The 13470-nt window shown below is 43.5% G+C and overlaps 1 protein-coding gene across 1 annotated transcript; it reads left to right on the forward strand.

Moving 5' to 3' along the window:
* Positions 1 to 2749: 2749 nt before the first annotated feature.
* On the forward strand, positions 2750 to 12638 carry AGR2 (anterior gradient 2, protein disulphide isomerase family member). The gene is made up of 8 exons (XM_003772391.3): positions 2750 to 2813; positions 6540 to 6680; positions 6943 to 7006; positions 7894 to 7946; positions 8345 to 8418; positions 10287 to 10350; positions 10856 to 10939; positions 12319 to 12638. The coding sequence occupies exons 2-8, from the start codon at positions 6548 to 6550 to the stop codon at positions 12366 to 12368; spliced, it is 522 nt and encodes a 173-aa protein (XP_003772439.1). The 5' UTR covers positions 2750 to 2813; positions 6540 to 6547; the 3' UTR covers positions 12369 to 12638.
* Positions 12639 to 13470: the final 832 nt, after the last annotated feature.

Raw genomic sequence — 13470 nt, forward strand, 5'->3', positions numbered from 1 at the left:
AAAAAGAGAGAGAAGGGGAAGCTAGGTGGTGCAGTAGATAGAGCATCATCCCTGAAGTCAGGAGAACCTGAGTTCAAATCTCATCTGACACTTGCCCAGGGTCACACAGCTAGGAAGGGTTAAGTGTCAGAGGAAGCTCATTTAAAGCCTGTTCAGTTTCTTTTTTTCTAAAAGAGGTTTATTTAGATATTCTATTTCCTCTTTTACTAATTTAGGCAATTTATATTTTTGTAAATATTCTTCTATTTTACTTAAATTGTTAAATTTATTGGTGTATAATTGGATAAAACTCCTTGTTATTGCTTTAATTATTTTTTATTAATGGCATATTCACCATTTTCATTCTTAATAATACTAATTTAGTTTTCTCTCTCCTTTTATTATATTTTAAATTTTTATTTATTTATTCACTCAGCCATTTCTTTATTTATCTATCTATCCATTCATTCATTTACTTAACTTATTCATTTATTCATTCATTTGTTTGTTTGTTTATTGCTGAGGCTTCCTAAGAAAAAGACACCAGGGTCAGACAGATTTACAATTGAATTCTATCACATTTTTAAAGAACTGTTCATTCCAATAACAAACAAATTATTTAGAAAAATAGACAAAGAAATGTTTGGGGTAGGATAGGAGGGTCCTACCAAACTCCTCTTAGGAAACAAATAAGATACTGATACCTAACCAGGAAGAATATAAATGGATAAAAATATAGAAATTTATAGACCAATATCATTAATGAATAGGGATACAAAAATCCTAAATAAAATACTAGCGAAAGATTACAACAATATATTATAAAAATTAGGTATGGTGACCAAGCAGGATTCATAGCAGGAACTCAGGGATGGTTTAATATATTGATAATATCAATAATAAAAGTAAAATAAAATCTTGTATTTCTCTGAGAATGATAACATTTATAGTAGTTCAAAATAAACCCTGGGAGGTTAGGAGTAGAATTACATTCATGTTATAAATGAGGAAACTGAGGCAAACAGATTGAGCAACTTGCCCAGGGTCACAGAACATCATGAGGTCTGAGGCCGAATTTGAACTCCACACTTCCTGACTTCAGAGCCAATGCTCTATCCACTGAGCTCCCTGGCCCTCCTGCCAATGTATGACCCTTACATAGATATCTGAACACAGAATATAGGCAGAATTGTGCAGTCATAGAGAGCGATTGGGGAGACCAGGAAGAGTTTCTAAGGGAGATTGTGTTGGGATGTGAATCGAAGGAAGTGAGAGTTAGAAAGAAGAGAAAGCGAAGAAGGGGAGCAGCATCCCAGAGTGCAAGGGCAGACCTTTGGGATACGGGATGTTACATGCAGCCAATCCCTGGCTGCTGATTTAAGGAGAGCAGAGAACAAGTGAAAGAGCATAGTCTGAAAGGGCTTTTCTGAGTTCAGATATGGCCTTCCCAGCTGTGTGACGCTGGGCAATTCACTTTGCTCTGTCAGCCACAGTTTCCTCATTTGAAAAATGAGTTGGTGGGGCAGCTAGGTGGTGCAGTGGTTAGAGCACCAGCCCTGAAGTCAGGAGGCTCTGAGTTAAAATTTGATCTCAGACACTTAACACTCCTGGCTGTGTGATCCTAGGCAAATTACTTAACCCCAATTGCAGAAAGAAAGAAAGGAAAAAAGGAAGGAAGGAAGGAAGGAAGGAAGAGAGAGAGAGAGAGAGAGAGAGAGAGAGAGAGAGAGAGAGAGAGAAAGAAAGAAAGAAAGAAAGAAAGAAAGAAAGAAAGAAAGAAAGAAAGAAAGAAAGAAAGAAAGAAAGAAAGAAAGAAAAAAAGAAATAAGCTGGAAAAGGAAATGGCAAAGCACTCTGGTATCTCTGGGCAATGAAGAGTAAGATAAGGCAACTACAAAAAGGATGTGGAAAAGAGATTATTAAAAGCCTAATTAAAAACCATGTGCTTCATGCTGGAGGCAATAGGGAGCCCTAGAAGATTTGTAAGTAAAGGGAAGGGTGAGTGACAGGTCAGGTCTGTGGTTTGGGGATCTTAATTTGTCAATTGGGAGAAGGATACAGGAAAAGGGGGGCAATGAGGTCCCGATGACAAGGAGGCTGAATGGGGCAGGGCCGTGTAGGTGAAGAGAAGAAGAGAAGGGGGTGACGGGCAAAATCGGGAGCAAGGGACGGGAAGGGCAAATGGACAGGCTGGTGAGCAGGCCCCAAGCTAGTGGAAAGCAGCGCTTGCAGACAGCGCGCCCTGCCAGGGCTCAGGCCAGCCTCGGGCTTTCCAGGCTGTGCGGCTCACAGGTTTCTGCTGCCAGAGAAAAGGTCTGGGACGGTTCCACCGTTTATTTGCCCAGGGATTGCTCACCTAAAGCTGCATCAGCAAAGCAAGAACCTCAGGATCCCTGGGTCCTTTATCAAAATACAACAAAAGAAATCTGCCCAAGGGGGAATAAGCCGCCCACTGCAGCCACAGCCGGGCCCAGGTCTGGCCAATCACATAGGGACAGATCAGCCTTCGGGCAAGTGCACAGACCTGATTTAAGATTACCTGGACTTGGCACCTGTCCAGCTCCCCCCCAGCCCCCGGGAAATGCCCAGGGATGGATACCCCAAAACACGCCCGAGCCAGCGGGGAGTCTCTGCGGGGGTTAGTGAGGGGGAAACGCCACTGGCCCCATTTGGGGGCACAAGGAGTTGGTTCCCAGTCAGCCATATGTAAATCCGGCTGGTGGGTGGGATGGGCTGGCTCAGGTGCATAAATAGAGAGTCTGAGCACACTTGGCCACAGGACTTTGGAACAGGTTCCTGGCTCTTCTGGCAAGTGCGAGTGGGAGGAGCAGCAGGTAAGAGTCCTGGCCTGGGGGAGACAGAGGCACCCGCAGGAAAGGAGGCTCCTTGGAGAAGGGAGAGGGGTTAAGACCCAGGCTCTGCACAGGACCATGGGGCTGGGACTGTGCTCCAAGGACCCTCCAGGGAGGCTGGGGGCCACCATCCCCAGGCACAGAGAGGACACCCCCAGCCACTCTTTCCAAACCCAAACATCCTTAGTTGCCCAGAGCAATCCTGGAGGCCAGACAGGTTTCCATGTGTGTCTCATTGCTCCTTTGCTTTTTAAATGCATTTATCTGATACCAAGCCGATGTTGATAAAGATTTGGGAGCTTCCGTTCTGGTCACAAGCTGTGCCCGATTTAGGGGCTGCACTGTTTCCTGCCAACAGTCTTGTTGCTGTCGGACTCAGCCTGGCACAGCTGAAGTTGGGGGGCAGGAGGCAAGCGGGGGCACCTCAGCAGAAATGCTCCACAAGGACCACTCCCAAGAGGGCGAGGGCATCCCGCTGTTCCCAGGGCATCCCTGCGTGGGGGGTGCGCTCCCTGAGCGCATAGCGACAGGTGCCCATGGCCATATCCAGCAATGTTTTCAGAAGGCGTTGGCCCGCTGTAAGAATGCCTGGCAGGAAGCTTGCCAAGCTTGTTTCTTTCAGACCTCGGCGGTGGAGAGCTCAGAAAGTGTCTTGGGAGGAGGAGGCGTTGCCCAGGGAAATCAGTTAGATCAGAGAGCCATGTTTTGTCTTTGTGTCACTGACCAGGGGCAGCTGGGTGGCAGCGGATAGAGTGCCCGGCCTGGAGTCAGGGAGACTCCTCCTCCTCAAATCAAATCCAACCCCAGATACTTAACGAGTGTGTGATCCTGGGCAAGTCACTGACCCCTCTTTGCCTCAGTTTTCCATCTGAGAGATGAGTTCCAAATGGGCTCATGAAGAGTCAGACACCATTGAAGGGCCTAGTACAGAGCAGTGCTTACCCATCACACTTTTCTGAGTGAAGCTTCCAGAAAGGGGAAAGGAGAGGGAGCCAGAATTTCCCGAGAGCCTACTCTGGGCCAAGCAATATTATCTTATTTGATCCTCCCTACAGCCCTGGGAGGAAGGTGCGATTATTATCCCCATTTTCCAGTTGAGTAAACGAAGGCAAACAGAGTAAGTCACACAGCTAGCCAGTGTCTAGAGCCAAATTTGAACACTGGTCTTCCTCCAGCATCAGCGCTCTCCCAAATCTGTGCCCACAATGCCCCCAGAATGCCATGGAACTTAGAGTCCTTGAGCATCTCGGTGAGATGAAGGGAAAGAGATTTCTGAGCATCTCTGTCTCCCTCAGGCCAGGAGCTGGGGACCGTGGCTTTCCTTTCCTGTGTAAGTGAATAACTATGTCTATGGGGTTTATGATTTAAAATCATCCCTCCCTGAAGAGAAAAAGCAGAAAAACATTATTTCTCCCTTTTTGGCAGAGGTGGTGCCACAGCAGAGACAATTATGTGCTTCTAAGTTTTGCTCTTCGTTGCCTTCTCCCTTTTCTCTATGCTTTGCTGTAGGAGGTAACACTTTTAGGAGGAAGAAGGGCAATGATATAGTGAAAAATCAAGCTCAAGGGCCTGAGCTCAAGGCCAGCTCTGCCCGCTCTTATCTCTGAAGGACACAGAACATTTCCCACCCAAAGCTTCCAATTTTCAGGTGGCCACAACTGTGAACTTGCTGAGATGCATGAAGACAAGTCATTGCAAAATTGCCAAAAGATGGCAGACGGGCAGAGCTTGTGAGGGTCCTAAACGTGGAGTTTGAATCTTGGGGGCAGCATCAGCTGGCAGAACTCTCTTATGTTCAGTTTCTGATGGCAGATAATCACGTACACTTCCTAAACGAACCGGTTTTTGTTTTTGAAAATGTAGAATTTGTTTTATACCGTTTTCGTTTCCAACTAGATCATTATCCTGCTGTTTCTTATAGCAGAGTGGGAAAAAAAGGTCACACAACTAGCAAGTATATACATACACATACATTTGTATATATATAATGTGTGTGTGTGAAACTTTACTAAACAAATCAATAAAAAATCAAATGGGCAGCCTGTGCTGCAGTAATTGCCCTTTTTGGAGTAAGCTGGCCAACTGTTTCCCCAACAGAGAGGGATTATGAGTCAGTTTGCATTTAGTATCATTGTATTTAAAAATAAAACCACACAAAGACTATCTATACAAAAACAAAGCATATTTTGGAGAGCCGCTTTGGCAAAATAGAACCAAACACTAAATCTGATTGGAGAAGAGTATCCTTCACAGTGTGGATTGTATTAGCTAGGATTCTGTCAATCAGAGCTTCCCTGGAAAAATCAATTCAAGAGCAGATGCTAAAGTTTTATCGATGTGAGCAAAGCAAACTTTAAAGGACCATTGAGGGAGCAATACAAGATCAAGGCTTTATTATATCTCTGAGGCTTCTAGAACAGCACAATTCCCACACCCCCCCCCCCAACCTGTACCTGATTCCTCACAGACTCACTTAACTACCTTCCCTTAACATGTTGCTGGTTCTTTCACGGATGCTTGCTGATATTCTAAAGTATAGAGTCCAGAATTTCCTATAAACAAGATCTGAAATATTCTAGATTATAATTAAGAAAGCTGGACTGCTGCCAGCCCTGTGAAGCAGAGAATCTGACCATTTCAGATGAAACCTTTGGTCTGTGTCATTGCACCGCAGAATAGAAACAGAATTTATGATGGTCAGCTCAAGGGCCGTAGCCTTCAGACCTCTCCTGTCTCTCTATTTCTCTCCCTTCTCCCTCCCTCTTTTCTTTCTCTCTGTCTCTGTATCTCTGTTTGTGTCTCTGTCTATCTCTCACTCTCTCTATATGTGTCTCTGTCTCTCTGTCTCTCCCTCTCTCTCTCATCCCCAACTGTTTTTCTGTTCTCTCCCTATCTGTGTATTTTGTGTCCCTCTCCTAGAATTTGAGTTCCTTGGTATCAGGAATGGTTTTGTTTGGATTTCGACATCCCCAGAGCCTCATATGATTGTTTGTACATATTTGGTGATTTAAAAAACATGTTTCTGATTTCAATAGGATGGAAGTAATAGAGCGGCCGTCTCTAAATGAAAGCATCTATCTCCTTCCCATCCATAATACTGATGGATGAAAAACAAAGGAAACAAGTGAAGGAAGAAGATTATGAGAGTGACAGTGGTGGGGACAAGGATCATAGTGGGGGTATTAAGGACAAGGATGAGAGGTGGGGGTGACATGGAGGAAGTGCTGGTGCTTATGGAAACGGCAGCAAGGATTATAAAAGTAATGGTGATGATAACTCATGACAACAGAGTGCTGCAATGGAATTGTGGGAAGCACTTTCCTCATCACACCTGATGAGATAGCTACTTTGGGAATTATTACAGATGGGGAAACTGAGATAAGTAAACTGCTATGGTCACGCAGGGTCAGGAAGAACAGAAGGGCAGAGGTTCTAGACGATTATCATAGATCAGGAGTAATGGCATATTTTAAAAAGTTCATTGAAAACAAATTCTCTGAGGATCCTGTCAAGACACTCGTGGCCAGAGAGCTCAGTGGCTGAGATCATTAAGCAGGTGACAATCCATGTCCTCAGCAGAGCCGACCGGCAAAGGAGAGCAAAGGAGAGCTATCCCCCAGCCACCAAAGCCCCCTTTCTGTGCCTCTTTGGGTCTCGATCTGAGATTTCAGAAGGCCAGTCACCTTCTTTCCTCTTCTTCATCCTCAGCATTAGCCATGGAGAAGCTCTCAGTGTCCACCTTCCTGCTCCTGGTAGCCATCTCTCACACACTGGCCAAAGAGATCACACCCAAGGCGGGGGCAAAGAAGGAAGAGACTCAGCCCAAGCTGCCCCAGACCCTCTCTAGAGGTAGGAACTCTCATGTTCTCAGGGAGCTTTCCATGGCCATTGCTGCCCCGTTGGGTTCCAATTGGTCCTCCCTTGCAGGTGCTGAAACCAATGTCCCCGTAGCTGAATTTTGTCATGGTCCTCCCGGGCTTTGTTTGCAGAGACCAAACCCTTTCTTGAACCTCACATGTCCAGATCTGTCGGGAAGCTTCGCTAGCCCTGCCCCGTGACTTTCAGGCTGGCCTCCTGGCAGGCTGCTAACACTCTCTCAATCTCCCTCCAGGCTGGGGCGATAAACTTTTCTGGACACAGACATACGAAGAAGCCCTATACAAAGCGAAGACCAGGTAAAAAACAAGCCCTTTGTGAGCCCTACTGTGTGCCAGGGACCAAAGACTGAACCAGAAATAGTCCCTGCCCTCCTTGAGCTTATGTTCTTCTGAGGGGAGGTGGGAGAGGGGACTATGTGCCCAGAGAAGTCAATTAAAAGTACACAAATGTCAATCCCAAGCCATTCTGGGGAGGGGACATTGCTGACACTGGGGAGAATAAGGAAAATCTTATTGGAGAAAGCAGCAGTTGGGCTGAGCTCTGAAGGTCCCAAGGGGAAGAAGGGCAGGAGAGAGGGCGTTCAGGAGGAGGGGGCAGCTAGGAGCTGGGCAGGAGGAGCAGGGTGGGAAATGGACTGACTCATATGGAAGGAGCAGAGAGCTGGCTACCTCACAGCTACCAGGATCCTTTTTTGTCCTTAAAAAAGTCTCACCAGCACCATCTAGTGTCACTTGATCTCGCCATAAAGCACTCTCCATTTTTGAAGAATATTTTAGATTAAAAATACATTCGTGGAAAATGAATAGCAACTAATTGTCTATCCTCTTTCTTCCTCCCTCTCTTTCCCTCCCTGTCTCTCTCCTCCTTCTCTCCTTTCTCTCTTTCCTCTTTGTCTTGTTTGTCTCTGCCCATCACTATCTCTTTCACTTTTTATTGTCTTCTCCCTCCCTCTTTCTGTATTTCCCTCCCTCCCTTCCCTCTCCTTCTCCCTCTCCTTCCCTCTCTCTCTCTCTCTCTCCTTCCTTCCCCACCCCCTGTCTCTGTGTGTGTGTGTCTTTATCTGTCTCCTCTCTGTCTGTCTCTCTTTCCATCTCTCTTTGTCTTTCTCTCTGTCTCTCTGTCTCTTTTACTCTCTCTCTTCCTCCCTCCTCCCTCTTTCTCTCCCTTCCTCTCTCTATTCTAGCAACAAGCCCTTGATGATTATCCACCATTTGGAAGAATGCCCACACAGTCAAGGTATAGCCATTGGGGGGAGGGGGGTACTGCCATTGTTATAAAATAATTATAAGTGACTTCAAAGCTTCCTTCCATATGTTTCTGGCAACTCCCGGAGTATGACCCACGCCAAGTGTAGACTCTGCTGTGCTATTGCTTTAGCTGGGCTGTGTAGAAAGAGCTGAGTGGTCAGCTTAACCCTGGGCAGAGAACCCGGGTTTGGGTTAGCTCCCACACTGATGAATGAAGGGTTAATCCGGCCCCAGGGTCCGGCCACCCCAAAAGCCCCACCAGAAGAAGTCGGAGATTTTCCATAGTTTATTTGGTCATTACTGCTCATAAGCTCATACAAAGGGGTTTGGAAGCTCTGGTTCTGTAGCTCTGGTTCTGGAAACGTAAAAATCAGTCTTTTATTGCAGCTTTGAAGAAAGTGTTTGCAGAAAGTAATGAGATCCAGAAACTGGCAGACAAATTTGTTCTTCTCAATTTAATTGTAAGTTAAACTTCCTTAATTTTGCCTTTAATGGGCAGTAAGATCTTACATTTGTCAGATTTTTCCAGTCCATCTTCGATTTCCCTAAATGGCTTGCGGGGACTTCAAATGGGCTGGTGGAAACAGGACTGTGTGTGTGTGTGTGTGTGTGTGTGTGTGTGTGTGTGTGTGCTTGAAAGGTTCATTATTTACATTTTGAAAATATAGATGTTACTAAAATTCTTAACTACTGTTTTGTGCTAAACATCACGTCAATCCATTTTTGAACTCTTTTGAATCTTTCTCAGAGAAATGAAGGATTAAATCTGTGATTATGAGCATTCAAGATCATCCAAAGGTTTTTATGCCATCACTACCCTAAATTTTAACATGAGCTTCATTTAAAAAAAATAGTCTAATGGAGAGAGATCAGCCAACTGAGGTAACCAGGAAGGAATACCTCTCCCCATGCCCCAGTCTGAGAAAATGTCATCCAGACACTGGCACATAATGCTTTTCACACTAAAAGGACACTCCCTCTTATTCAAATTAACATTTTGGTATTAAAAACTAACAAAGCCAAGTGAAAGAGAAATGTAAATTAAACTTCCAAATAATCATTTTTGTAAGTTTGTTGTATTTAGACGTTTGAAATTATTCAAATTGAAAATGGCTCCAAGATTTCGGGGGGCATATTTTTAGATTTATATGTGCATGCATTTGTATCTGTGTGTATGTGTGTGTGTATGTAATTGGCATACATGTTCTCATATGTTAAATGTCAGACTTTCCATGACATCACCCGTTCTAATTAGTTTTCCTTATTAGCTTATCTAGGAACTACCCACCCATATCAAACATTGGCTTATCACCATGTTACTGAAACAACAAAAGGAAACATTCTTAGGGAGTTTTGAACTACTTCCCAGTCCAGAAGAACCTTTGTAGCCCTTCTCTCTTCCCCTAAGCAATGGCCTTTCCCTGTTGGGTCTCTTGCACTGTCCCACAGGGGCCCTTGTGACCTTCTGACTTGAACTAGTTTTTGACCTAATTCTATCTGAGGTGATTCTCTGGGTACAATAATATTACGTTTGAGATATAATTCCTATTATTTAGGAATTATATCCTATAATATATTATATATATTATAGGGAGAGGGTAACAGGAATTACCTTCTCTATTATCTTTCCCTGTTACATTATACTTTTAAAGTCATTGAAAATAAATTTTTTTATTCACTAAATCCATAACAATTTTTAACATAACTTCTAGGAAGACAGAAAGGAATGAAGGAAGAAAGCAAGGAAGGAAGGAAGGGAGAAAGGAAGGAAGGAAGGAAGGAAGGAAGGAAGGAAGGAAGGAAGGAAGGAAGGAAGGAAAGAAAAAGGGAAGGAAGGAAAAAGGGAAGGAAGGAAAGAAAGAGGGAAGGAAGGAAAGAAAGAAGGAAGGAAGGAAAGAAAGAAGGAAGGAGGGAGAGAGGGAGGGAGAGAAGAAAAAAAAAAGAAAGTGAGGGATTAGAAATCTAGAACTGGAAGATTTAATGCCATCATTTTAGAGAGGAGAAAACTGAAACCTAGAGTATTTTGCCCAAACTCCCCAAGATTAGAAATTACCATGGCAGGTTTCCTCCCTTTCTCTTGGCTGGCTTGACTATCCTGCACACCATTATATGGGGAGTCGTACACAAACAACACACACTTTTCCAGGCACGAGCCTCTCTCCTCTCTTGCTAGACTGTACACTGCTTATGGGAATGGCATACCATTTCATGGTTCATAGGCCATAAACTACTGTACTACCAGCCTCATAATGGGCATCTGGTAATGTTTAAAATTCATTAATTGGGAGAAAGTGACCTAGAACACTAATTATCCTTTTTTCATTTATAGTATGAAACCACTGACAAGCACTTGTCCCCTGATGGCCAATATGTCCCTCGGATCATGTTTGTGGGTAGGTCCCGGACCCTGTTTTTCACTTCTGGCCGTTGCATCCTTGCTGAAATATTCAGTCCTGGGATAAGTACAACACAGATGATGGAAAATAATATGGCCCAGAAACGTGCTGTTGCTCATCCTTCCCAACCCCTCCGCTTTCCCTTATTCTCACTAACAAAAATGAACCTAGAGTTTAAGGGGCACAAAGTCAAACCAAGCCCAGAAAACTCCCAGGGTAACTATTGGAGACAGAACTGGACACAATTCTCAGAAGAGAACTCCAGATGCTAATTAAGTGCTTCCAATGACTCTGTAGCCGCTTTCAGTTAACCCTTCCAGGCAACTCTCCTTAACTCTCCTAGTATCCGCCTTCCAGAGGAGGAAGGCTAGCCAGGATGAAGGGTGTTTGATCCAGAATGACCTCCCCAGTCATGTTCCTTTTCATAGGCAATGGTTGTTTAGGCTTCTTCCCGTAACAGGGGCTTCTTGGAAACTGATGGGGCTTTTGTTTTCCTCTGCAGACCCATCCTTGACAGTTAGAGCCGACATTACTGGCAGATACTCCAACCGACTCTACGCTTATGAACCTGCTGATGCTCCACTGCGTATGTATTACTCAGGGGAAGGGAAGAAAGAGACAATGTAGCAGGAGTCGGGCCAGGAGAAGCTACGAAGCACTGTGAGGTGACAGAGAGGGACCTTCCTTAGGAGCTGTGGGATACAGAGTATCCTCTCGAATCTCTTATAGGCTCCGATTCCTCATTCAGATGTTACCAAAATACTCGCTGATATGGAGAAGCCAAGTTTTGTGGTTGTTTTAAACATTTATCCACTAAAGCTGGATCATTACCCATAGACCAGAAGTCCGCCAAAGCCAGGGAGACTGTGTTTAGACTTGTAGCTTTAACTACCTCTCTCTGCTATAATTTGAAGGAGGATTGTAGGATTCGAAAATTTGTTGTGCTAGTTAACCCCTGATAGGTAACTTATGCTTTCTCTAAGATATTTTGGGACCTCTACCTTAAAACAAGCAAACAAACAAAAACAAAACAAAACAATAACAACAAAAACAACAAAACAAACAAACAAACAAACATAAAACAAGGGAGTTATGAGAAAGTTATGGTGAAGAAATCCTACTTAGATCTTCCCCTAATTGACATATAAATGGATTTCAAGATAAATCAAAGAAGGCAAAGCCATTTCTCCTGAGCCTTCCTACCTTCAATCTTTTCTGTTGTGGCCTGATCAGTGTAAAATTTTCTCTGTCTCTTTGCATTTAGGTAAAATGGAGCATTATGGTATTTTTGATCTTGGGGAGACACTCAAATGCCAGTATAACACTTTGGGGGAAAACATTGTCTCGTCATATTTCACATGTTTTTATATGAACTGACACAAAGTGAAATGCTCCACTGAGAAAATCTCATCATCTAAGCACATAGATTTGGAGCAATGAGTCTGATTTCTTCCAAAAGCAATCCAGGCTAACTTTCATGGCTAGTGGGAAAGGTTGTATCCAATGAGTATTTGTGGGGCACAAAGCAGATTATCTTCTGAAATGTCCACAGAGTAAAAATAATGGGGACTGTCCATAGGTGAGTGACATCAAGAAATGCTCATTAAAATCCCACTAACAACTTCCATTTCTTTCTAAAATGCTCGGTCCCCATTTTGGGTGCCTTATTTTGGCTTTGTCAACATCTCGAAAAGATAAATTCTAAATTGGGCCAAAACATTTTCTGCCATTGGAACCAAGTTTTGTTATTAAAGAAACAGAGAGAATTTACCAATTCAAATGGATTTTTGATGACTCCATCCCTTATCTGACTTTATCAAGTATTTTCTCCTTAAGTCCAGTACTTGACACTGAAGTCCACAAAATTTCCATATTTTTCCAAACACACCAACATTTCCTTATTGGCTCTTAAGTATGGCCACCTTCTCCCTCCTCCATCTTTTGTTTTTCTCTTTTTCTCTTCAGTGCTTGACAACATGAAGAAAGCCCTGAAGTTACTAAAGACGGAACTGTAAAGAAAAGATCCGCCCTTCCTCTGTCTTGCTGTCCAGACTTAAATTCTGGAGCTTTGAAGAGATCAGGCATCTGCCTGATGATGATGATGATCTTTCTTGTTGAGAAACACAGAAAAACTGGTCTATGTACAGAATTAGATGATGGCTCACTGTTGCTACAGCAGTTTTGTCCTTGGTGTTAAATGCATTAGTTGAGAGGAAAAAAAAAGAAAGAAAGAACATTCTATAACAGTAAGCCATGATTATTTTTTTAAATAAATCTCTCTTTTTTTTGAGTGTTTAAGGTGTCATTCTTGAAAGGCTGATTTCTCACTTGAAATGCATAGATTTCTCCCATAATCAGGTCACATTGATTGTATGTCTGAGTATTGAGTCCTGCTTCATATAAAAGAGCATGCTGGGATGGGAGATGCTCAAACCTTAATTGAAAAACTCCTCTGGGTACTTGCCAGTTGGATGATCCTGGACATTTCTGTAGAACTATAAAATCTTCATTGGCTTGTGATGGGCAGGGTGGGAGTTCCCACAATGATAAATCACGTACATTGGCAGTGCTATGCCAACTTAGACATGAGTCACGGTAAAAACACAGCATGACCCACTGAAGCATCATGGGTCCCAAAAGGCTGAGAAAATGATCACTGGACCCAAATATAACACGGACTTGGTGACTTTGTTAATGTAAACAGGATTCAGCTCTCAGGACTATATGTTTGAATATGGAGGAATAGAACAAAAGACATTTGGGTCAACGGTATGATGGAGCATCCAGAAGGAAAAATATCGAAAATTTCTGTGGTTCTTTAAGTTATCAAAGTGCTTTACTATATTAGTGCATGTGATCCTCACTTCAGTCCTGGGAGATATGTATTTCTCTATCTCCCCATTTGATAGATAAGGAAAGTGAGGTTCAGAAAAGTCAAGTGACTTGCCAAGACCTCACATCTACTGTCTGAAAAGGATTTGACCTCCAATCTTTCTTACTCCCAACTCCAACACTATTTATTGCATCTTTAAGCTGCACAAGGAATCCCCATTGTCTAGGAACAAGGTGGTGGTGGGGCCCTCTGTCCCACACCCCAGTTAGAGCACATTAAGTTAT

The sequence above is a fragment of the Sarcophilus harrisii genome, chromosome 5 (genome assembly GCF_902635505.1).
Source record: "Sarcophilus harrisii chromosome 5, mSarHar1.11, whole genome shotgun sequence".
In the NCBI taxonomy this organism is placed as follows: domain Eukaryota; kingdom Metazoa; phylum Chordata; class Mammalia; order Dasyuromorphia; family Dasyuridae; genus Sarcophilus; species Sarcophilus harrisii.

Bases quoted from the DNA above. Each gene is read 5' to 3' on its own strand.
- AGR2 (XM_003772391.3), top strand. From the start codon at position 6,548: ATGGAGAAGCTCTCAGTGTCCACCTTCCTGCTCCTGGTAGCCATCTCT. The intron at 6,681-6,942 runs GTAGGAACTCTC...ATCTCCCTCCAG, and splicing joins GCCCCAGACCCTCTCTAGAG to GCTGGGGCGATAAACTTTTC. The intron at 7,007-7,893 runs GTAAAAAACAAG...TCTCTATTCTAG, and splicing joins CTATACAAAGCGAAGACCAG to CAACAAGCCCTTGATGATTA.